Source organism: Choristoneura fumiferana, chromosome 8, assembly GCF_025370935.1.
Source record: "Choristoneura fumiferana chromosome 8, NRCan_CFum_1, whole genome shotgun sequence".
NCBI lineage: Eukaryota > Metazoa > Arthropoda > Insecta > Lepidoptera > Tortricidae > Choristoneura > Choristoneura fumiferana.
The window spans coordinates 2,905,966-2,930,554 of NC_133479.1; the positions used below are offsets into that span (position 1 = coordinate 2,905,966).

General features: G+C 39.2%; 2 protein-coding genes across 2 annotated transcripts in view; one reads left to right on the forward strand and one right to left on the reverse strand.

Annotated features, from left to right (window-relative positions):
• The window catches only part of LOC141430148 (transmembrane protein 64), a 275,453-nt gene that overhangs the window by 136,202 nt on the left and 114,662 nt on the right, over positions 1-24,589 (reverse strand). The gene's annotated exons all lie outside the window — the stretch shown is intronic.
• The window catches only part of LOC141430303 (putative 1-phosphatidylinositol 3-phosphate 5-kinase), a gene marked incomplete in the record, with an annotated part of 61,894 nt that overhangs the window by 17,855 nt on the left and 19,450 nt on the right, over positions 1-24,589 (forward strand). Inside the window, 15 exon segments of the mRNA XM_074090936.1 lie at positions 350-533; positions 853-984; positions 2,122-2,209; positions 3,940-4,160; positions 15,180-15,298; positions 16,203-16,331; positions 16,559-16,681; positions 18,063-18,116; positions 18,175-18,225; positions 18,585-18,673; positions 19,675-19,799; positions 20,027-20,135; positions 20,846-21,017; positions 23,391-23,498; positions 24,353-24,472. Of these exon segments, the coding sequence (XP_073947037.1) occupies positions 350-533; positions 853-984; positions 2,122-2,209; positions 3,940-4,160; positions 15,180-15,298; positions 16,203-16,331; positions 16,559-16,681; positions 18,063-18,116; positions 18,175-18,225; positions 18,585-18,673; positions 19,675-19,799; positions 20,027-20,135; positions 20,846-21,017; positions 23,391-23,498; positions 24,353-24,472 (1,824 nt within the window).

Sequence of the window (24,589 nt, forward strand, 5' to 3'; positions counted from 1 at the left end):
GTGTGAATCATAAATTCTGATCAGTTGAATTGAATTTCCGGGATTTACTGAATATCCACGGAAATTCCCGAAAGCTACATCATGGTTTTTATTCACAAACTTCAAATTTTTACACTGTGACACTCGATAGAACCCTGTCGCAGCGCAGCGAACTGGGTTCTACCGTTTTCATATTTTTAATCAATATTCCCACAGGATAAAAACCACAATGTAATTCCCACGAGAATTTTGTAAAATCCCGGAATTCCAATTCAACTGCTGTATCTAACGATTTACGCGTGCGAAGCCGCGGGTAAACGCTAGTAACTCAATATTTTGCTCAATCTCGAAAATTCGGTGTTTTTCGCAGCCGAATGCCCTCAGAACAAGCCGTCAGTGGTGAAGAAGGTCCCCAAAGACCCGGAGCTGGAGGAGAAGCCGGAACCTCGCGAGCTGGACCCGCTGGCCCCCGACAATCACCAGAAGCTGGTCGTGCTGCTCTACAGCTATAGCAGCAAGTCGGCCAACTCACCCGACTTCTGCGTCAACCCCTGGTAAGTAAAAGTCCCACAGCCCTAGTGAGAAAAGTACAGTCTGGTCTGGTACTCTAGTGAGACAGAGAGGTGTCTTTAAAATTCGTCCAAACGCCCGCCGTAAACTGTTAGCTAACAAAATGGTCTGCGCTTTCCTTTGTTTCGCGCGACAAACTTTTCATCGATATTTTTCGCGTAATTTCATTTTTTCCCTCGACGTGCCTATCCACCTCAAGCTATAAACGTCTCGGGTTGAATGGCTCGTTTTATGCTCTTCTTGTGCAGTCTACTATTACAGACTAATAAATGTTTTAAAACACAAGCCTATTGCCTCTCCCAGGATAGTGACGATGGAGATGTACGGCCGCCACGACATAACGCTGGGCGCGTTCCTCGCGAAGTACTGCTTCAACGGCGAGTACAAGTGCCCCTCCAACAACTGCTCCGTGCCGGTCAACCAGCACGTGAGGAGGTCAGTCAGAGCTCGGGCATCCCCAGAAAACTCACGAACTTTTTCCAGCGTTCTGAGACGTGTTTTTGTAAATAAGTTTTTGGTAAACATTTCATTGTGAATACAAGCTTTTTTGCTGTCTGTAGTTGTATTGTCATCCAAACTACATTTGCATACCAAATTTCAAGTCGATGCTATTAACCGTTGAAGAGTTCCGTCCTGTGGACGGTCCTGGCCGGACTACCAGGATCTACCAGATTATTGTATTGTCACCCAAGTCACCTTAGTGTACCAAATTTCAAGTCGATCCAACTACTGGAAGTTGGTCGAATTTAACTTGCAAGATTTGATTAAAGACAGACAACGGGACAGCTGAAACTAAATAAAAGCTTGTAAAAAACGCATGAAACATAGTTTAGGTCCTATTCCCAGGTTCTCAAGCTATATATTATACTAAATATTAAATCGGTGCGGCGATGTCAGCATAAAGAAGCAACAGATAGACACGGTTACTAAGCCTAAAGGCGTTCGTATTAAAAAAAAAGGTAAAAATCAAAAAATTGGTGATATGATATACTTCAATGTGACAGTTATGATTTTAACATTTAGGGGCTGTTTCACCATCCATTGATTAGTGTTAACTGGCGGTTAGGTGTGATGCCGTCTCTATTTGTTTTGTTCGAATAGGCGGAGACGCGCGGCATCACATTTAACCGTCGGTTAACGCTAATCAATGGATGGTGAAACAGCCCCTTAATTTCTACTTATTCGTGTCGTACCGATATATGTATATAAGTTTGGCTCGTTGGATTCAATAGCCAGAAATGGACCGTATGGAATGGTAAATAACGTGGTAATATATTATTACTAGACTTTACCCGAGGCTTCGCACGCGCACTCCAATAGATCTGACAGTTGAATTGAAATTCCGGATTTCGAGGTTGCATTAAAAGCAACCGTGAACCCAGCGAAAATTTCGAGATTTTTATCCCGATCCTGTGGGGATATCGGGATAAAAAGCAGCCTATGTGTTACTCTAGATGTCCAGCTATCTACATACCAATTTCATTGAAATCCGTCCAGCCGTTTTAGCGTGGAGTAACAAACACAGACGCACAAACTTTGCCATTTATAATAATAGTTAGATTATTTTCATAGGTTCGTCCACGGCGATGCCTGTATCACCATAACGAGCAGAGTCATCCAGCACAGCATGGAGAAAGTTAAGGAGGAACAGGAGAACCAGGTATTGTATTTGTTGACGATTTAAACGGCATGTTTCCTGGGTCAATCAACTTTTGAGTGTTGCTTGTTTTTTTTATTTTTTTTTATTTGACTGGATGGCAAACGAGCAAGTGGGTCTCCTGATGGTAAGAGATCACCACCGCCCATAAACACAAAGGTATTGCAGATGCGTTGCCAACCTAGAGGCCTAAGATGGGATACCTCAAGTGCCAGTAATTTCACCGGCTGTCTTACTCTCCACGCCGAAACACAACAGTGGAAGCACTGCTGCTTCACGGGAGGATTAGCGAGCAAGATGGTGGTAGCAATCCGGGCGGAGCTTGCACAAGGTCCTACCACCTGCAAAACCCTGCTTGTTGCCATGGTAACGTCTTCTGAGTTACCTATTAAAAGTATGATTTTTTGGGGTACAAATCCACTAAGATTTAGAAGTTGTAACAGTGTTAAGGCAATTCCTTCATGGCTCATCTCCTAAGCATGCTAATGGTACCATCAGCCAAATATGTGGTCTACCATCCTAAAGTTGATAGTCGTTTGCATGTCATAAAACAATACGACCTGACGACCGGATGGCCGAGTGGTTAGAGAACCTGACTACGAAGCTTAAGGTCCCGGGTTCGAATCCCGGCCGGGGCAGATATTTGTATGAATAATACTAATGTTTGTTCTCGGGTCTTGGATGTTTAATATGTATTTAAGTATGTATTTTATCTATATACGTATGTTTATCCGTTGCCTAGTGTCCATAGTACAAGCTTTGCTTAGTTTGGAACTAGGTAAATTGGTGTCAAGTGTCCCATGATATTTATTTATTTATTTATAATGCCAATAGACGTGTCTGTCAACTTGAAAGTTCGACTTTAGCGACATATTCATTTGATAGGAACATGTTTAAAAATTGATAGACCACTTATTTGGCTGATGGTACACATAGGCGTATACAGGGTGGAAAGTTGAGATGGGGCAGCAATACTGGGTTAGATACTATAGCGAGTTAAAATGTTCAGTTTTTAGTTGTCTACATACTGTTTAATTTTCATATTAAATGATATTGTATCGGATAACTCACGTCTTAAACCGAGTTTAGCTCGACATGTTTCGTAGCCCTTCTTCTCAGGAACACGCGACTCGGCGGCTGTCATTTAATACGAGTGAGTCTCACGGTAGTTTCATGTTTAATTTTCTTTAAGCATAAAGGATTCATATTCGTAAAAAAACTACATGCTAAAGTTTCGCTTTACAAATTGGTACCCTACGAACTGTATGGAAAATATACTGTACTGTATGTAAATGTACTGTATGGATTTAATAATTTTATATAGGAACTCATGTTTGACAAATAAATTATCTTTATCTTTATCTTTAAAAAGTTTTCGTTGATTTGTGGGTGTTCTAGTACTCTAACCTTAGTTGGTCTCAAAGAGTTTTAATCCTTGATAGAAATGGGACCGATTGGCATTAAAAAAAAAGTAAAATCTGTCGATTTTCTCGCTGACTCTACATTTTATCAATAATCTGTCGTTATTCATCATTATTTTATAGTTGTTGTAATATCGTATTATAATTTGAACGAAATTGACATTGAAATAAAAATTAAGATGTACATTCTTACTTGAAATACGTATTGTATTTACATATATTCGGTGTATTCTGGTATATAAATATTGTATTCTAATACATGTTTTTGGTCCTTCGAACCGTATTTTTGTGTAAACATAATTTTGTTTCCAGGTGCTATTCTGGTCCCGGTGCGAGCAGTGCGGCGCTCGGCACCGCGCGCGGCGGCTGTCCCGCGCAGCGCTGTCGCTGTCGCTGGCGGTGTACCTGCGCGCGCGCAGCTCGCCGGCGCGGGCGCTGCGCTCGCGCGCCTGCCGCCACGCATACCACGCGCACGCGCACGTCTTCGCCACGCCCACTGCTGCTTACTACCGATATACCATCACTGAAATGAGGTGAGACTATAATGTTATAAATTTTCGTGATGTTCACTCATAACTATTACCAGGGCCCAATTGCATAATAAAGTACAAGCTAATAGTATTAGTGAATTTCAATACAAAATCGCTAATAATATTAGCTTGTACTTTGTTATGCAATCGGGCCCAGAATCGGGACTTATCATGCTAACAACGAATAATAATTACCTCGACTTAAACTTCTCCATTATACTTAGGGGCTGTTTCACCATCCATTGATTAGCGTTGACCGACGGTTAAATGTGATGCCGTCTCCATCTATTCGAACAAAACAAATAAAGACGGCATCACATTTAACCGTCAGTTAACACTAATCAATGGATGGTAAAGCAGCCCCTTAGTGTTCTTTTTTCAACAGTCACTTCGACTTATCGGGTTTGACCAGGGAACCCTCTAAATGGTCTACTCATGATCACGGCCACTGCAATGTGGTCGAAACGCCGAGGTAATTATTATTACCTAGTGTTAACAACTCGAGCCATTTAAGTGCAAAACACACAGATGGTAGCAGGTCGGGATTGGGTCGTGAGAGAAATCTAGTATCTATTAAGATTTAGACAAACACACAGTTCTGCTGCTAAACGAAGAGTGACTTTATTGAGACATAAGAAAACTGTATACAAGTAGTTCATTCGGTCTTCCATTCACCATAGCTAATATCTACTTATTTTGATATCATAAACAACACCCCCACTATATCAAAATATACAAGCATTATCAAAAACTAAACTACTTTGGCACTAGCCCCAACATAAACATAAACCTATAATGTTTAGTTGCACTAAGACTTTTAGTCAGCAGATCCGCAGGCATATCTGCTGTGGGCAAGTACAAAGTCTGAACTAACTTGTCAGCTACACTTTCCCTACAAAAATGGTAACGCACATCTATGTGCTTAGACCGCTTATGAAAGACAGGATTCGCCAGCAACTTCTGAGCACTTTGGTTGTCATTGTACAGAACAACAGCATACATGTGACCAGTTATTTCAAATTGTAAGTTTCTCAAATAAATTGCTTCTTTACAGGCTTCAGAGATACCCATGTACTCAGCCTCAGTACTGGACAATGCAACTGTTTTTTGCTTTTTACTCTCCCATGAGATAGCACCTCCAGACAACATAAAATTAAACCCTGTATAAGACCTCCTGTCTCCTACATTATGTGCCCAGTCAGCATCAACAAAGCCTTCAATTTCTGCTTTTCCATCTTTACTGTATTTCAAACAATAATGCTTTGTCTTTTTCAAATATCTAAGAATCCTCTTAGCATAGCACCAATGTTGCTCATTATATGAGTTATTAAACTGACTCATATAAGACAGAGCATACATTATGTCGGGCCTGGTCAATACTGCCAAATACATAAGGCTGCCTATCAGCTGCTGATAAGGAAATTCGCTTTTGCAATCGCTAGCTTTTTCTAAATTTAATTTCTCCTCCATAGGAGTCTCAGCAACTTTGCTCTCAGTCATATTGAACCTATGCAACAATTGATCAATATAACTTTCCTGATCCAATGTTATTACATTATTCTGTTTATCAATGTTAACATTCATACCTAGGCACTGTTTGACCTGTCCTAGATCTTTTAGCTTGAACTGAGAAGAAAGTTCCTGCTTTATTCGCTTTGTTTCCTGCTCATCATTGGAAAACAAGAAAAAAACATCGACATATAAAGCTATTATAGTCTTCAAACCATTACTACTGTTAATATACAAACAGGGTTCTAGTTTTGACTTGATATATCCACTCTGAACTAAACAATCATCTACCCTCCTGTACCATGCCCTTGAGGATTGCTTTAGGCCATAAATGGCACGCTTCAACTTAAGCACCTTGCCATCAGTATTACCACCAACAAAACCCTCAGGAATCTGCATGTAAATTGTTTCCTCAAGAAAACCGTTCAGGAAAGCAGTTGTTACATCTAAATGTGAGATATCAAACCCTAATCGCACAGCCAATGCAAATAAAAGTCTTAAAGTTGTGTATCTTACCACGGGCGAGAAGGTCTCCTCATAGTCCACACCCAGCTTTTGTGTAAAGCCCTTGGCCACTAACCTTGCTCGGTAACGCACATGGTTTTCACTATCATACTTCTTCTTAAGTACCCATTTGCATTTCACAATGCTAGCCTTATCTGGAACACTGACAAGTTCCCAAGCATCATTTTCTTCAAAGCTTTTCAACTCATCTGTCATTGCTTGCTTCCAGTGCGCTTTCTCTGGTCCTTGTAAAGCTTCTTGCAATGATAGCCCGCTAGCATCATCTATCTTGTCTGCTATGCAAATATTTGTAATGCCATATCTTTCTGGTGGACGTCTTTCTCTCTGTGGTCTTATCTTTATCGGAGTACTTGTGTTTTCTGATGTGTCAGCTGTCTCAAATTCAGTAAATTGGTCTCCTGATGAGTCTACCAGAGTACTGGACTGGTCTTCATAGTCATCCCCCACTGAATCTCGACTTATCTCCAACTCTTCTTTCTGATTTCCATTGGTGTCTGTCTTCTCCTGAACCTCAATGACACAATCAGAGTCATTAGTCTTCTCCATGATTATCACATCTCTGCTGATAAAGATAGATCTGGTTTCCGGGTCAAATAAGCGATATCCTTTGACATTCTCTGGATAACCCAACAAGATACATTGACGAGACTTCTTGTCCCACTTGTGTCTCTTCTCCTTGGCAACATGTACCATCACTGTACTACCGAAGATTCTTAAGTGACTCAGATCTGGCTTGGTGTTGGTCCACACTTCATATGGTGTCTTTCCGTTTAATCCTGCTGCCACAGTTCTGTTCCGCAGGTAGACCGCAGTGTTCGCAGCCTCTGCCCAGAATTCCAAGCTTAAACCACCATCATACAGCAAGCATCGTGCCTTCTCAACCACTGATCTGTTCAACCTTTCGCATAAGCCGTTCTGTTCAGGACTGTAATTATTACTCCTCTGATGAATGATTCCACTCTCTTTCAGATAATCATCAAACTGGTTATTACAGAACTCCCGGCCATTGTCACTTCTTAAGATCTTAATCTTCTTGCCAAGCTGGTTTTCAACTTTTGCTTTGAATTCCTTGAAACACGTCAGAGCTTCACTCTTATTCTTAATGAAAAATATAAATGCCATACGACTGAAATCATCAACAAACAACAGGTAGTATCTTGATCCCCCGATGGATTCAACTTCCATGGGTCCACAAATGTCAGTGTGCACTATATTCAGCAGTGTATCACTTCTGTTGCCTTCATTGGGAAAAGGCAAGCGACATTGTTTCCCTTCACAACATACCTTGCATGATGCCTTGCTTATATGGTCCACCTTTCCTTGTAGGTTAAATCCTTCCACTGCATTCTGCATTTTGTTCATATAAGCACTATTTACATGCCCCAGGCGGCGATGCCAGGTGTCAGCAGACGCGGCCATGGCAACAGTCGTATTTTCTGGCATGTTCAACTTGTAAACTCCATTCATCAATGAAGCTGTTGCAACAAGATCTCCCTTCTTGTTAAAAATCTTACAACTTTCATCATTGAACTCCACTTTGTTGCCCTTGTTAATCAACTGACTTACTGATAACAAGTTTGTGGTTATATTCGGAACACACAATACGTCTTGAACAACGATGTCGTATTCGCTGTTGCTTCCTATTGTAGCAATCTGCACATCACCACTGCACAACACAGGAACGCTTTCCTTGTTTGCGACAACAATCTCCCGAATGGCCGGCTCATATGAACCATTTTTAATCCAACTTTCGTTAGCTGTCAGGTGAGCACTAGCTCCAGAATCGACATACCAGTCGTTTTTCTTAAAATTGCCACTCAAAAACACAGCACTGAATGCATTTGACGGTTTTCGCGTACTTTTCTTTAACGCCGAAGAACTATTTTCAACATTAGGACACTGATTGCGGTAATGCCCGGCTTGTTTACATCGAAAACATTTGACATTTTTCGAATTTGACATTGACGAATTGCCGCCATCATGCTTTTCGCCATAGACTTTCATTTTGTTCTTCTTATGTTGGTAATGCGAACTGGCAAATGCGCTTTCAATTTCATTCGTTCCGTTCTCGTTCAAATTCAAATTTGAATTTTTTTCTTCCATGTCAAGAAGTTTTGTTTTAATGGAGTCCGCCGAAATAGAAATCCCTGAATGCTCGATCGCCATGATCATAGGGGAATATTTCTCTGGCAATCCCGCTAATAAAAGCGAGCCAATCCATTCATCACTGATGTTAAAACCCGTTCTGCTCAATTTCTGGCCATTTTCTACAACTTGAGTCACGTATGCCGTCATAGAACTGCAATTTTCGAGTCGTATCGAAATAAGATTTCGTAGTAGCGTAATCTTTCTTGCATAGCCGGAATCATCAAATAAACTTTTGAGTCTGTTCCATAATTGAGTCGTAGTTTTCACATCTTTGACATGAACAAATAAAGACGAATCGATAGTTAAAATCAACTTCGCTCTGGTTTTTTGATCTGCCGCAATTTCCTCTTTGTTAGGCTCTTCATCAATGAATTTTTGCACACCCTCCAATACTAGGAAATTCTCTGCTGCGAAAACCCATTCGCTATAGTTGGCACGGCCCAATAACTTCGGCACGTTCGCAACATAATTAGCCGACATCTTCGTTATTCTGTCACAGATTACACACGAAAAACACAATTTTCGAACTAGTAATCTAATTCTTGACTAGCACTGAAATTACTTTACGGAGCATGGGTAGCCCATAACCTGAGAGAAATCTAGTATCTATTAAGATTTAGACAAACACACAGTTCTGCTGCTAAACGAAGAGTGACTTTATTGAGACATAAGAAAACTGTATACAAGTAGTTCATTCGGTCTTCCATTCACCATAGCTAATATCTACTTATTTTGATATCATAAACAACAGGTCGAAGAAAAGCGCGGGAAACGTTCGGTCGTTTGGTTGTGTTTTTTAATTATTTTTATAAATTTTGTGAATATTGATATTTTCGTTCACAAGAGCTGATTATTTGGGTAGTGTAAATAATAATACAAGTATTATATGTAAATTTGTATATTTTTGTAAATTATTAGTGTAAATACTGGACATATAAGGGTAAGTTTTTGTAATCTCTGTAAGTACTTCAGGTAACTCCTCATGGAGTTACCTGAAGACCCAGGGGGGACTGCCCCAGACATAGGACACAATGTAACTATTGTAGATGGATCAAGCACTGATGGCTCTTGTAGCCAGGATAATATTAACCGCAGGAAACGACACTCTGTAAAAACATGTCGCCACTGCAACAAAAAAAGGTCAAGACAACGTCATGGCGAGGCTTTAATAATAAAAGAAGATGATTGTGTTTGTAATTTTGATGAAAGCCGTCAAAGAATGCATAATATATTCGCTAAACCAACCCCCAAGCCACAGCCACAACACATCACTCCTTCTGCAACTAATGATTCAGTACCAGCACCAGCTCAATCATTGACTAACTCGACATCCACAGCTCCTCAACCAGTAGGCAGAATGATGTACCAGAAATCAGATGTAGCCCCATTTAATGTACATGTACAACGATTGCAAATCTCAGAAAATGACAATGTCTCTCTACACCCAGTAGTGTTTGGGAAATTTCTAAGGAAAAATAATATTTCCCAAATTGTTAATGGGAGCCTGAAACGCATTGGAAGAAATAGAGTGACTATTTCTTTCAGCGATTTTCAGTCTGCCAATAACTTTTTGACCAACCCTGCCCTGTCAGCATCCAACTACAAGACATTCATCCCGACTTTCTCTGTCACCCGGTTGGGAATTGTACGAGGTGTTCCCTCCGAGTGGTCAGAGGAAGAAGTCTTAGAGAATATCTCTGTTCCTATAGGCTGTGGACCGATATTAAAAGTTAGACGACTAAAAAGGAAAGCTATTGAGTCAGGTGTCAGTGAGTTAAAACCTACAGAGTCAGTGGTACTTACCTTTGATGGCCAAGTTTTGCCCAAACGCATATTCATGTGCTATGCAGCACTACCTGTAGACCTATACATATATCCTACTATACAATGCTACAACTGTTGTCGCTTTGGGCATGTCAGAGGTCAGTGCCGCTCAACTCCCAGATGTTACAAATGTGGTCAGGGACATACTGGAGAAAAATGTGAAGTTGATGATGAGCATATACGATGTTGTCTGTGCAAAGGTTCTCACCTAGCTACTGATAAAAAATGTCTAGAATTTGAGAGACAAAAAATATAAAGGAGACCATGGCTAAGAGCTGTGTGTCATATTTTGAAGCTAATAAACAACACCCTCCTATCTCAAAAATTTCATATGCTGATGCATTACTCAGTAATAACACTAATGGAACAGAAAAGGATTTCTCTCACTCTAGTCCAACTACACCTTACTCACACACTAGCCCAACTACATCTTATAAGAAAACTATCTTTATGAAACCTCGCTCCCCACCCCAATCTAGATCTAAAGGATATGATGTGGCAGCGCATAATGCCTTGACAAGGGATTATGACATGCCCGTCACTAATAAAACTATTTATAAATCTAATGAGACCACTCAATCTGTGAAAGAAATAATTCTGTTGATCATTCAGTTACTGTCCCAATCTGGATTGGGTAGTAGTATCTCACCGTCCCACGCTGCCCCTATTATGAATTTTTTCACTCAACTCTTAACCGATAATGAACAGCCAATTTCAAATCCTTCAATGGAACTGTAGAAGTATAATTCCAAAGAAAGCTGATTTACTCTATTTAATAAATAAGTTTAATTTAAAAATTATAGCCTTGCAAGAAACTTGGTTAAAGCCTTCATCCAATTTCAAAATATCAGGATTTTCTTGTATAAGAGAGGACCGCTCTGATGGATTTGCCGGTGTTGCTTTGCTTGTAAAGCATGGCGTTCCTTATTCACATATTCCTCTTCCTGCTCATAACAATGATATATCTATAATTGCTGTTTCCGTTAATAATATCTGTTTTGTCTCATTATATATCCCTCACCCTTCTTCAACTATTTATAATGAAGTAAATGACATATTGTTACTGCTTCCGAAGCCTCTTATTCTTCTTGGAGATTTGAATGCCCAACATCAATCTTGGGGTAGTTCCACCACCAATTCCTATGGCAATCTAGTCATTGATATGATGGACTCCCATAATCTTTGTATCCTAAATGATGGTTCTCCCACCCGACGAACTGCACCTGGAGAGGGAATAAGTTGCCCAGATGTTTCTATTTGTAGTCCAAATTTATTTTCTTCTTTATCCTGGAAGGTCTCTCCTCTTTCATTCGGAAGTGATCATTTCACTATTCTTCTGTCATTTCCGTTTAATAACTCTCCTACTCAAAAGAGTCCTCCTCGTTTAAAGTACAATTTGAGTAACGCTAACTGGGATACATTCAAGGAACATCTTGATCAAAAAATTTCCTCTCTTCCTTCAATCGAACACAGCGACGAAGCCACATGTGCAGCCGCTCTGGCAAAGATAATGGTCGAGACTGCTGATAATGTTTTTCCAGTGAAAAAAGTAGGAGGAAACAACATTCCTTCTCCTCCATGGTGGGATTCGGAATGTACTGCAGCGGCCAAGAGGCGAAAGGAGGCTGAACTTGCTTACAGAGAATCTAGCACCAATGAAAACTTTGACTTTGTTTTGGAGGAAATAGACAAGACAAAAAAGCTTTTTAAAAAAAAGAAGTTTGAAGGTTGGAGAAACTTTTGCTTATCTGTATCTCCTAATACAAACCCTTCTGTGGTTTGGAATAATATTAAAAGATTTCGATCTGCTTTTAAAGAAGACTGTTCCTCCAACCTTCCTTCTACATTAGCAAATGATTTTCTGGATAAACTCGCTCCACCCACTGTTCCTGAGTTTATTCCTTTACCTCCAGTGCTGGACCTGAGCGGGCTTAATGGTCCATTCACACTACCAGAACTCAAAGGAGTCATTTCTAAAACTAAAGATTCAGCTCCTGGACCAGATGGTATACCATATTCATTCTTTACCCATCTAAATGATATTCCTCTTCTATACTTCCTAAAACTAATTAACAAAATATTGATATCTGGCGAGATTCCCGAAACTTGGAAATGTCAAGATGTTCTACCTTTCCTGAAACCAAAGAAGGAACCTTTTGATGTGTCTTCTTATCGGCCTGTAGCTCTGTCCACTGTCCTAATGAAACTTACGGAACATCTGGTCAAAAATCGCCTAGAGTGGTTTATTGAAACTAACAATATACTTAGCCAAAATCAATTTGGTTTTAGGCGTGGCAGAGGTACCATTGATAATATAGCTGTTCTTATCACGGACATTAGACAAGCATTTTCCGATGGCAATACTTTGATTGCAGCATTTATGGACATTTCAGCAGCGTACGATAATGTCATTATTTCTCGCCTCCATAAAAAACTTCAAAATCTTAAAGTACCACTTTTGCTTTCCAATTTTATTATAAATATGCTATCAGGAAGGTGTATTAATCTTACTGTAGATGGCACTAAGAAATCTAGGCTTTTGTGGAGAGGGTTACCTCAAGGCTCGGTTTTAAGCCCGCTACTCTACAACATATACAGCCATGACCTAGAAGATACTTTAGGTACAGAGGTTAAAGTTCTGCAATATGCCGATGACTTGCTTGTATATTGCTCACACCGAAATTCTGAAATGGCTTCAGTTTGCTTAACTGAATCCCTTAATCACCTGAAAAACTGGCTGGATGACAATGGCCTTGAGATTTCCCACTCTAAGAGCGTCGTGGTTCCTTTCGCCAGGACAAGGGTACCGCCTGTGGTTTCTGTCAATTTTGATGGCCACCCCATTCCAACGAAAAGCTTTACACGTTTCCTTGGTGTTGTGTTGGATTTTAAACTTACTGGTGTTCCCCACTGCGACTATACTGTAACTAAGTGCGAACGACTTTTAAACATGATACGATGTCTTTCAGGTGTCTGGTGGGGTGCTCATCCATTTTCGCTTAGACTCCTATACAACGCTTTGATTAGAAGTAGCATCGATTATGGCACATTCTTATTAATCCCGGGTCAAGTTAATGGCTTTAAACGTTTAGATGCTGTCCAGTCCAAAGCTCTACGCCTGATCTGTGGTGCAATGAAATCAAGCCCTATAAATTGCCTACAAGTCGAATGTGTGGAACCACCTTTACATTTAAGACGTCAATATTTGTCAGATAAGTTTTTATTTCGCTGCTTTCAAAATTCCAATCATCCCCTACGATCAAGCCTTCCACTATTAAATAACTCTTTGACATCATCTAGTTATTGGTCGCATAAAATAACTCCGTGCCTTGTGAAAAGCTACCAAAGGTACAGGTCCCTACAATCTCCAACCTATCACTATCCAGAATATCCCCTTTTCTGTGATAATTTCTCTGCCCTTACTTTAACTCCTGTTGTTCATCTCAATTTAGGAGTAACCAAAAATGATATGGACCCTAACGTTAATTTCAATTCTATTAAAGACGATCGGTGGCATAGCTGGCATCATATATACTCTGATTCTTCCAAACATGCGTCTTTTGGCCATGTGGGGGTTGGGGTGTACCATGCTCAATACAAAATTAGTCAGAAAATTAAACTCCCTCCTGAAACGTCAGTATTTACGGGAGAATGCTTTGGATTACTTAAAGCCGTGGAATATATCTTACTTGCCAAACTCAGAAAAACTTTGATTATAACTGATTCAAAAAGCGCTCTTCAAGCTCTTAGTAAATTCCCATTTAACTGCAAAGTAATATTCCCTGTCATTATCAAACTAAGAACTCTCCTTGCTAATTGTTCTGATTTGGGGTACTCAGTGTCTTTTGGTTGGGTTCCAAGTCACTGTGATATTTCTGGTAATGTAATTGCTGATCGGCTAGCCAATGAAGCTGTTAAAGATGGTGATCTTTTTCCATATAAGAATTACAGTCATGATCTGGCCGCTCTCGCTGGTTCATCTCTTAGAGAGAGCTGGAGAGAGAAGTGGATTGAAAGTTGCCAGATCAAGGGCAAATATTATTATTCTATTCAACCTTGCATTCCGTGTAAACCTTGGTTTGGCAAATTTAAATTTGGTAAGAGAGCTACCTGCTGCCTTATCCGTATGAGACTGGGTCATGTTTGTACTCCCGCCAGCCTTGCTAAATTTAAACTGATCGAGTCTGATGTTTGTGAGTGTGGCTTGGGCATTGCAGACACTAATCATATATTTCTCTCATGTCCTCTCCATGACAACTCCTTCCTTTATGAACAGCTTACATCCTACAAGGTCCCATTACCTACATCCATCTCTGTCCTTTTAGCCTCTAATGACATAACTATATATAACTTATTGAACATATTTATAAATAATAATGATATTAAAATTTAAATATGTGTTCCTCATCTCACTAAATTTAATTTATCATGTGTACCTATGTAAAATACTTATCTTTATTTCTTTCGTTTTAATTCCATGTAATCTTCTCCTGTTGAATTCCGTTTTCCGTATTCCAAATTCCCGTATTTTCTATTGATTTCGTTTCCTTACCTTTACGCGTCTGTGGCGGATGCGCAAGCCGCGCGAGCCAGAAAAAAAAAAAAAAAAAAAAAAACAGGTCGGGTCGGGAGTGCGGCGGGCCTATACGTGGCTGCATATGAATAAGAGCACATCGACGGCGGGCGCGGGGCGGGTCGTACGCGAAAGCCTGTGATGTTGTTCATATACAGCCACGTAAATAAATCCGAGATGAACTCCCGACCCGACCCGCTCCCGACCTTTAGCCCTTTTTAACCGACTCCAAAGAAGATAGAGTTTCTATGTTCTTTTGCAAGCTTTTATCCAACTCGCAATGCGTGTTTGAATGTTTGTTTGTTAGTTAAGGTAATCCATTGGAGAATTGAAATTTGGTATGAATATGTAGTTTGGGTGACATGCAACTACAGTTAGCCATATTTTTTTTTTCTTTTTTACAAAGCTTTTACTACATGTGCTTAATTATTATTTAATTACAGATTTATGAAAATAACTCCGTACGAGATTGAACTGCCGCCCGAAGTCATTTCCATCAAATACGACACCAAGGTGATGCGGGACGAACTCATCAATCAACTGAATGATCTTATGCTCAAAGGTAAATCACTAACTGTAACAAAGTTTAATATCTCAAAAAGTCCTGAACCGATTTTGATAAAACATGTCTAAGAACCATCGCTAAAAAAACTTGCTTTCAAATAAAAACAATCCGCATTCAAATCGGTTCACCCGTTTAAGAGCTACGGTGCCACAGACAGACACATAGCGGTCAAACTTATAGCACCCCTCTTTTTCCGTCGGGGGTTAATAAAAAGGGTTACGGGGGCGGGTAATTGTATTGCAACCAACTTAGCTTGCTTGTTACACTGCTTACTTACGAGCAAATGTGATGAAAACTCCTTCTATGTTTGATACTCCTTCATGCTAAAACGGCTGTATGGATATATGGATATATATATATTGGATATATGGCATAACATATAGGCTACTTTTTATCTCGATATTCCCACGGGATAGGGAAAATCTTGAAATCACAACCGCTGGGCTAAAAGTCATAGAATTTTGCAAGACAATTTTTGATGCAAAGTCAATGAAAGTCACAATATCATTTTTAAAAATTACCATGAGAATTAAATAAAGTCCCTGAATTTCAATGCAACTGCAGCTGGCCCGGTTGCATAATAAAGTACAGTTGGTGCCCTAACATAAGTATCCACTCGATAAACCAACCGTACAAGCAAATAGTAGTAGTGTATTTAAATACAAAATCGTTTATACTCCGAGCATTTACTTATACTTTGTTGTACAACCGGGTCCTGAGGCCGTATTGCCTAACGTTTCTGCGGTTGCAATCAAATGACAGATTTCGTATACAAAAACTGTCATTTGATTGCGATCGCGAGCGCCATAAACGTCAGGCAATACGGCCTCGGATCTATGGATTACGCGTGAAGCCGGGGGTGATAAGTCTAGTGAGGTATTGTTTGGTTTTCCCTGGCCAGGTCACGAGACGTTCAGTAGTGTGACAGAGACGGAAGCCGAGAAGGACTATCAAGCGTTCAAACACCATACGGAACAAATACATGTCTCGCTCACCACTGTCAGTCTGCAGGAAAACAGCGATCGCGCAGGTTAGTGTCATCGTCATCACTGATTGAGATTGAGAGGGTCTGGGGTGTAATTCCCACGCGAGCCTACTGCGTATTGGGAACTTTAAACAGCGTTAAACAGCGCATCTGCAACGCATCTGCAATCCCCCTGGTGTTGTAAGTGTCTATGGGCGGTGGTGATCTCTGACCATCAGGAGACCCACTTGCTCGTTTCCCATCCAGTCGGATAAAAAAAAATGTTCTTCCAGCGGTGGTCCGCTCGCTCTGGAATGTGTCTGACCGGATTATCCTGGGAGAGAAGATGCTTCGCGACGCACAGGAGAAGTGGGCGTCACCCGCGCCCAAGAACAAGCCGCCGCCTGACACACCCGGTAAGTACGGGTACTTACTAACAGACAGAGAGACTAATTGGAATTATTATGAACACTAGCCAGAGCTAGACCGCTTCGCGATTTCGCAAAAAACTCATTTTTATTTTTATTATTTCTGTTTTAATTGCATGTGTAATGTATTTTAGCGAATGAGCGAATAAATATTTTTTTCACTTCTCATGCTCGTAAAGTTCGTGTTAATGGTGTATCTAGGCTACATAAAATGACTTTTTATGTTCTTGTCCATTCGTCTAATACCAACTCAAGACCAAGTTAATCAGGTGTCAACAGCCACAAACAAAAAAGTTCCTATATTATAAAACTAAAAATCAATCAAATCAATTATAATAAATCTGTAAAATTAAAATAATGGAATTATTATAATAATGCATAAAAAATAAAAGGTACATAGAAAGTGAATCATTGTTGCCATTGTTGCTATTTAATTTCCTCGCCATCGAAGTGAAAAGCAGAGTGTAAAACTCGAGCATTAAACCCATTTTCCCCTCGACGTGTCTATCCACCCTCGCCGTACCGGCTCGGGTGGCTATATCAACGCCTCGGGTAAAATGGCTCGTTTTATGCTCTTGTTGTACAATCTACTATATTTTCTATTTCTAATTGAACGAAGCATAACAATAACATTTTATGACCAAATTAAGGGTAACAAGAAGAGATATTTAGCGGCACAAAATTTTGCCCACTCTACTTACAAAATTACCTATTTCCGTATACATTTGAGGGCCAGATTTATTGTCGCTCAGTATATTTTGGCATGAGAGAGAAAAGGATGGAAAAACTAATAATGATGTCGAAAATACAAACTGAAACACGAATCACAGAAAAACCAGAAAAATAAGACCAGCGCTGGGAATCGAACCCAGGTCCTGGGCATTCCGTGCCGCGTGCTATACCGCTACACCACCGCTGGACAGTGATACAGACACGAATTTATCCTATGCACCACATATCTGAGCTTGTTTGTTTTCTTATTTAGTCACTTAAGCAGCGACACTAACGACATCTATGCTGTAGCCCTCATCGAGAAACTTTTCAGCATCCCATTGGAACTAACCGCTCACCCGGACAACAGATGTCGTTATTAAGCAATCAAATTGAGATTGGTTTTTCGGATTGTTTTTGTATATTTATTTCAATTCAATTTTTTTAGGTTTTACGAGATGAACGTAAAGTAACAAAAAATTTGGAATTGAATTAAAAAATACAAAAAGATTCCAAAAAACCAATCTTAATAATGATGTATTAGAAAAGGATAAAAATTATCTCGTCTCGTTAGCTTTGCTTTAAGTAGATGATACTACTTTATTATACGTGAAGTTATATTAATACCAAATAGAGTTTATATTTTTTTTATTTACAGTTGAAGATAAATCAGACTTTGAAGAATCATCAGGGGAAGCCATCGAAAATTCAGGTAGACAGTTTTTTCAAAGCGAATATATGAATCAAAGATGACTACATAAATAATTTAGGAACAACTTATGTGTTTTCAGAGCCTTCAAAAGATGAGAAAGAACACGCTGGTAAGTCTTTTGTTTAAAAAAACATAATTAACACTAGAAACCCCAGTATGAACCGATCGATTTCTGGTTCAAAAAGGAGATTTTAGATTTTTTTTTAATGCAGTTAAAATTATTTTTAAATCGAAATGAAGTTTCTTTTCAGTAAAATATTCTATCTACAATTGTATTCGTGAAGTTTAAAATGACTCATAAAGGAAACGCATAATTATCATTTGATATGGTAAATTTTTCTGTGAGACTTAATTAAACGAACTTTTTTGAACGTATAATTTACAGATTACTTTATTTTATAACAAACCTGTAAAGTTAATTATATCGATATGGTTCTATCTCTCTCACTTTGTGTACTGTAAACATAGGTACAGAAGAAGATGAAGAGAAGGGCGACAAGAAAACGGTGCGTCAAATACTTTCCCAGTTGCTCTCTAACAAGGAGTCTTCGAATCAGGTATCCTGATTTTTTTATTAGTAATTCGTATATACATAGAATATAAGTTGTTGTACATTCATACTTAAAGCGGATGGAATCTGGTATCCAGCTCAAATGGTTTACCCTTGAAATGTCTACATACAAACCGAATATCATTTAAAAGTCAACATTTCATATTTTTTCATTTCGGCGAATATTCATTACCTGGAATAATTAGAATGAGTATTTTTAAACTACCGGTTTTTAATTTCTGGAAATATTATTTAAGAGATTGTTTATTTGGCAGATATTAATTTCATATTTTATTATTTCATACTTTTTTTAATTTTTTAAATGTTACATCTTAGAATATTATATTAATATTTATCATTTCACAACTTCAGTGATTTTTTTGAAGTCGCAGTTGTAATGTACTTTTCTAATAGCGATTTATTTTTGTTGGGGTCGCAGTTCTAACCTAACCTAACCTACTGTCCAGGTAGCGATTCATTTTTGTTGGGGTCGCAGTTCTAACCTAACCTAACCTACTGTCCAGGTAGCGATTCATTTTTGTTGAGGTCGCAGTTTTAACCTAACCAAAACTATAATACTTAATAGTAACTATATTAATTTTATTTTATGGAATGAAAGTGTTTTATAATAATACGTCGATGAAATAAACAGCGATATTTAGTTGTTCTGTCTCATGAATAGTTGATGAAATGTATTTTTAAGCAAACAATAATCCTTGTACTGTTGTTCTAATAATTGTTTTAATATGTAATGACTATTCGATGAAGTGAAATTTCTCCAACAGAAAATATTAGTATTGAATAGTCGATATATCGTTTTCGATGAAATTAAATTCGATAATTCGTTTGTCGAAATTTCAAGAAGCACCCCAAAATCCCGCTGTAACATGACTTGTTCTTGTGAGCGTGACCTCAACTCTGGTGGCTCTACCTATATTTTATAGCCCGTATTTGTTTATTAATTATTTGTTTACCGGCTGGGATGATGATGATGTTGGACTGTTCCAGAGCGGCATGATAATATCCAGCGGGCTGGTGCCTGTGGTGGTGATGGCGGGCGAGATCGGCTCCGTGATCGCGGCCACGCTCGCTTCCGTAACGTACCAGCGCTCGCTGCGGGCCCAGAGGCACAGGTCTGTGAAAAGAAGGGTTCTCTGCCTTTTCCCAACTTTTTCATTTTCCAATCTATTTCATTTCCCAACTCAGGATTTTTCTCTGAAACAATGTTTTTTCGGAACTTTCATAAAACAGACCTAACCTAACCTACTGTTTTATATAAAAGCATAAAAAAATACACTGAGAAAATCAGACATTTGGTGGCGTAAAAGGCATTTTAAATGTATTGTTTCATATCGCACAGCAATCAGACAGAGCAAGAAGAGGGTGAGCCGAATACAGGGAAAGATAAGACAGACGGAGACAAAAACAAGGCGGCCAAGTCAAACGAACACATCGAAGTACTGCTGAAGGTACATTTAGGATTAACTCCATTGAGGAAATCGAATCCAAACTTAGAGAAAAGTAAGACGTCATATAAACTAGGTTTTTTACAAGACTGTTACTTTCGGCGGGCAAGGGGGATAAAAATAACAACTGGCGATTTTTCGGACCACAACCCCCCCCCACCCCACCCCTCCTCTTCTCTTAGAGTCGTGACATTTCGCTTGAATGATTTGATTGTATTACGTGAGATTTTACAAAACGCAAAATACGTTAATCTGTGCTTGATTACATTACAGTACCTGGGCCGCCGAGCTTTGCTCGGGCTAGAACTCGATAATAAGCTTTTTTCCCTAGATAAAAGATCGATTTGTCATCCCCGAAAACCTCCACATACCAAATTTCATCGAAATCATTGGAACCGTTTCCGAGCGTCAGATTATAGATACATATATGTGTGTATGTATGTATGTATGTATTTATGTATATACACACACACACACACACACACACACACACAAGAATTGCTCGTTTAAAGGTATTAGATAGAAAATTATACCTACTTATTTATTATTATGCTCTATAAGCCTAATAATAAATCCGTCTAATAATAGCTGATATGCCCGTTTATTATTCGAATTCATATTATGACAACTAATATTATGCGAAATAAAGGGCATCCCATTAAATTACGTATTATCTGATGTCGTGGAACTAAGTCGTCTCGTGTCGTCGGCAGGACGCCCTGATCTGCCGCGTGTACTACGCGTCGCAGTTCCACAAGCTGCGCCACATGCTGTTGGCCCCTTTGGGCGCCAACCCGCACATCGCGGACGCGTTCGCCGCCGCCCCCGCTCCCGCCCCCGCCCCCGGCGACGCGCGGTGCTGCGACGACCGCGACAAAGGCGACAGTCAGTTACTTTTTTTATTTATTATCAAATTACAACTTAGGTATTACACATTATATATTCTCGCCAAACTGCTACGTTTGATGGCAAGACGGGCTCAGTTTTAATGCAATGAGGGCTATCGCGTATGAATTCGCCGCTAGAGGCGCTAGTGTAGCGTGAGGTCTCCGAAATGTCAAATCTCATAATTTTTGGGTGAGGTACGCGGGTTTATTTATAATTAGAATAATTTTGTGAATATTTTGCAATATCTGAAATTAATTATGGCAAATATGCGTTCCGGGGCAATGAATATCAGTTTTGAGACAGTTTTGTGTTTCGGAAACCTTTGTCCTCCCTTTTTTCCGAACAAAACGGGGACTATGCAACACTGTGGCATGCTCGTTATTTTTATGGTACGGTTTTAAGGTGTATTAAATATGATTTTAATCTAAACTTTGTTTTCACGCCCGTAATAACAGACTTTGAAAGCCATACTTAAGAACCTCACACAACAGTGCGCCATCTAGTGAGACAAAAAACGATAGCCCTCATTTTATCCTATCAAACTTTTTTTTCAAAATTTAATAAAAAGATATCCTTATAAACTACTAGGTAGGTACCATCAGCCAAATATGTGGTCTACCCTAAACTAGATAATCGTTTGCATGTCATGACACAATAATGTCAATAGACGTGTCTGTCAACTTGAAAGTTCGACTTTAGCGACATACTCATTTGATAGGAACTAGTCTAGTTTATACATTATTTGATATGGTGTTTAATTTCATCAAAATTCTTGTATAAACACCGACTGGATCGAATCAAAACACATTTATCTATAATTCGTGTCTTTTAACTTTACTGGACGTCTAATTACTTTTTTTTACCAAAATTCACTTGATTTCAATATTTAATTTTCATTTGAAAAATCTTCGTCAAAATGTGACGTTATTTCTTGAATGAAACTCGTGTATAATCTGTAGTACCATAGACTAGCGTAAAGATGGTGGAAAACTTGACATTTTAAAAATCGATTAGTACTCGATTGAATAAGCGATTACTATTTATTAAGGTACTTTAAAATTAAAAAAATAGTTACTGCTTTTATAATTGAATAAACAGTCTTTGGAATTAAAGCAAGTATTGTAAATAATAAAATAGACAAAAATACTTTGATCTATTTAATTAATAAATTAATCGATTTACTGAACAGATTAATTATTTTACAATAGGTTCTAGGTTTTCACATCATTTAATGTCTGTGGTCGGGGTTGATGGCGCCTTTGTTGGGTGTAGTTATTGTACGACCTGGACAATGCTCGACCGATTTTGTACGACCTGATAATTCAATCACATGTCACTTGGAACACGGGTCGAGCTTTATCACCCTGTACCGATAATGTTCAAGGTGCTATTGGACAACCTGATTTTGTACGACCTAATAATCGGAGCACACTTTTGACAGCAAGCAATCGATTCGCACGATTGATCAAGTTTTTCGTGTACATCGAATATTAATAAATTTAGTAGAAAATAACTTAATTTGGTCCTGGCGCTTCACCGGCCGCTGCCGCGGCACGCTCGCTACGCTCGCTCGGCTCGCGCATTGTGGTCACAATTGGACCTAACACAACCTAACACAAATCTATGGTCATTCGATTCGATTGGATTCCGGTTATAACGACGTACAATAACAGGTCGAGTATTAACAGGCCGAGCAAAAATTTGGACTCCCTAATAATGCACGACCTAATATTGTACGACTTGATAATTCTAATCCAAAATGAGTTCGTATTATCAGGTCGTACAGTGATGGCTGAGCAGTATAGGGTCGAGCATTACTGGTCCCCCTTTGTTTACCCTTTCTATAAATTGGATTGACATAACCATAAAAATAAAAATTGTTAAACCACTTATTTGGCTGATGGCACTTAACAGATTGGTAATAGTAGGTATACTCGGTGATTTTTAATCGGTGATCAGGAATAACAATAATCGGTAAGGACGGTCATACTGAACCACTTTTCCCATGGGATCAATACGAAAATCGGGGTAAAAAAATCAGCTATTTCATAGGAAACCTCACCACCTCACCAGCCTCAATGAATGAAACTAGGGATTTTTTTACCCCGATTTTCGTATTGATCCCATGGGAAAAGTGGTTCAGTATGACCGTCCTTATCGCTTTTTGTTATTCCTGATCACCGATTAAAAATCACCGTGTATAAGTAGAAGGTATATACGTCCCAATGCTGGGCACAGGTCTCTTAAAATGAGAGGGCCTGGGCCGTAGTTCCCAAAGTCATCATCATCATCAGACGGAAGACGTCCACTGCTGAACAAAATGTAATGTTGTATGTGTGTATGTGTGTTGACGCTGTATGTGTGTTGCAGGCAAGAGTCTGTGCGTCATCGAGGAGGGCTTCGTGCGGTCCCTGGCACACTGCGTGCCGTGGGCGGCGCGCGGCGGCAAGTCGGGCTCCACCTTTTGTAAGACCACGGGTGAGTGCACAAACACAATGCTATCTCTTGTATAGCATAGCAAGATAGAGGGCAGCAGTGTAGCCCATGTGTGGTTGAATCTGTGGTGCGATTAAAAAACAGTGAACACGGTTATTGAGTTTTTATATCTTCCTAGAAGTATTAATTATTACGCTAAAAACTAGATATAACACTATCCTAGATTAATTTTATTTGACGGATAAATGTGATGCCGTCTCCGTCTATTCGAACAAAACAAACAGAGACGGCATCACATTTATTATTTTATCCGCCAATTGTAATTGTGTTGTAGACATTCTCATGTTATTATTGTAAGATTTAAGTTATGCTGTTGTTTACGATATGTAATTATACAGTCAAGTGCAATAGTAGATTGATAACCAAGGGTGGAAAGTGACCCATTTCACCTCAGATATTCCAATAGAACGAGGGGAAATGGGTAATTTCACCCGAGTTAGACACTCTACTTTTCATTTCGACTGTGAGGAAAGTAAAATAGTACAAAAAAATGAGAATATCATTAAATTGAATTTCAGTATTATTCAGTAAGTTGAATTTACTTATATCCAACCTCCAACGGTACCTTTTCGACCTGGCCACTTGCCTCGGCCGAGTATAAAAAAAAATCGAGTTGGTCACGACCAAGGAGTTTATATACCTACAAAACAGGAGGTTGAACGACGAACTAAGAAGGTTGACCTTTATGACTTATTTCCAAAAAATCGAAATGAAAAGTAGAGTGTCTAACTCGGGTGAAATTACCAATTTCCCCTCGAAGAAATATATAATCTATCTTGGGTGAAATGGGTCACTTTCCACCCTTGGTTATCAATCTACTATTTTGTATTCCTCAGACGAGCGCTACGTGCTAAAAGAGATGACGAAGCCGGAGTGGCAGCAGTTCCTGGAGTTCGCGCCGCATTACTTCAACTACGTCACCTCCTGCCGCAGCCAGCAGCTGCCCAGCCTACTGGGTGAGACCAATAACACTCAAATTCTGTATTTTTATTTATTTTAGGACAACAAACAGCATGAAATAATACATAGTATAAAAGACAAAAATATTACATTAGCTAGTACAGTTTCCACTA